The 1,277-nt window shown below is 68.4% G+C and overlaps 1 protein-coding gene across 1 annotated transcript in view; it reads right to left on the reverse strand.

The window, feature by feature from the left end:
• Positions 1-1,022, reverse strand: part of HSD17B14 (hydroxysteroid 17-beta dehydrogenase 14) — a gene marked incomplete at its 5' end in the record, with an annotated part of 3,313 nt that extends 2,291 nt beyond the window's left edge. The window contains 3 exons of the mRNA XM_029914203.1: positions 194-285; positions 496-571; positions 922-1,022. Of these exons, the coding sequence (XP_029770063.1) occupies positions 194-285; positions 496-571; positions 922-1,022 (269 nt within the window). The remainder of the gene's footprint in view (positions 1-193; positions 286-495; positions 572-921) is intronic.
• Positions 1,023-1,277: the final 255 nt, after the last annotated feature.

Consider the following 1,277-nt stretch of genomic DNA (forward strand, 5'->3'; position numbering starts at 1 on the left):
TACGGGGACCCTCCCCGGCGCTGGGCTGCGGCTGGCTCTGGGGTGGAGCGCGGGCGGTGGTTATACGGGGACCCTCCCCGGCGCTGGCCTGCGGCTGGCTCTGGGGTGGGGCGCGGGGGCTGGGTTCTACGGGGACCCTCCCCGGAGCTGGGCTGCGGCTGGCTCTGGGGTGGAGGGCAGGAGCGTCTCTCACCTTTGCTGTCAGGAAGTAGCCGACCAAGTTGACCTCGAGAAGTTCCCGGAAATGCTGGGAGGTGACGTCGTCGATTTGCTCTTCGGGGGGATCTGGGGAGGGGGTGTGAAAAGCAGGACGCAGGCCCCTGAAAACGCCCCCGCCCCCCGAAGCTCAGACCTGGGAATCTCCATTTCCCCTTCCAACAGGACAGCGGGGCCCAGGTGCCCCCTAATTGCCCCCAGCTCAGGGGTTCCACCCCCCATTCCAGGATGGGCCCAGGGACACCCCCCCCCCCGCCCCCAATGATCGGGGCGACTCACGACGTCCGGCGTTGTTCACCAGACAGTCGATGCGTCCGTAACGCTCCCGGGTCACCGCGATCAGTGCCTGGGTGAGAGAGAATGGGGGGGGTTGTGGGTAGGGGTGGCAGGGGGAGCATGTGGGGGGGTTGTGGGGAGGGTGTAGGGGGAGCACGTGTGGGGAGAGTTGGGGTGGGGGTAAGGGGAGGGGGAGTTGGGGCAGGGAGGGGGGAAGCAGGGGGCAGGAGGAGGGGAGGGGTGTTGGGGTGCAGGACAGAGGTGGGGGGAATCTGACCCGTTAGGTTCCACGCTGAGGTGACTCCGACCTCCACCCCCGGGCACTGCCCATCCCGCCACAGAAAGCCTGGGGGGGGGGGGTCTGGGGACAATACCCCCCCCTGCAGCATCTGCCCCCTCCCTCCAACTGGGACAGACCCCCCTGCCCACCTGGATTTCCCGTTCGCTGGTGACGTCACAGGGCTGGAAATAGGGGTCTCCGGGGCCCCCCGAGTCCCGCAGCGCCTGCTCCAGTGCCCGCCCCGCAGCCCCTGCAAGGGAAAGGAGGGGATGGTGACAGCCCGGGGGGAGGCTGGACACCAGGGGAGGTGGGATCCCAGGAGGGGGCAGGCAAAAGGAGGGTGGGGGGAGGGGGCAGCCAAACACGGGGGGGGGTATCCAGGAGTGGGGAGGAGCCGGATACCGCAGACACTGGGGGGGTGGCACACCCATCACGGGGGGAGGACAGATTTGGGGGCTCAGAGAGAGAAATATCCACCCCCCCAAACCAGCACCCCACATCCCCT

Source organism: Terrapene carolina, unplaced genomic scaffold (assembly GCF_002925995.2).
Source record: "Terrapene carolina triunguis isolate 2854851 unplaced genomic scaffold, T_m_triunguis-2.0 Scaffold33426, whole genome shotgun sequence".
Taxonomy (NCBI): Eukaryota; Metazoa; Chordata; order Testudines; family Emydidae; genus Terrapene; species Terrapene triunguis.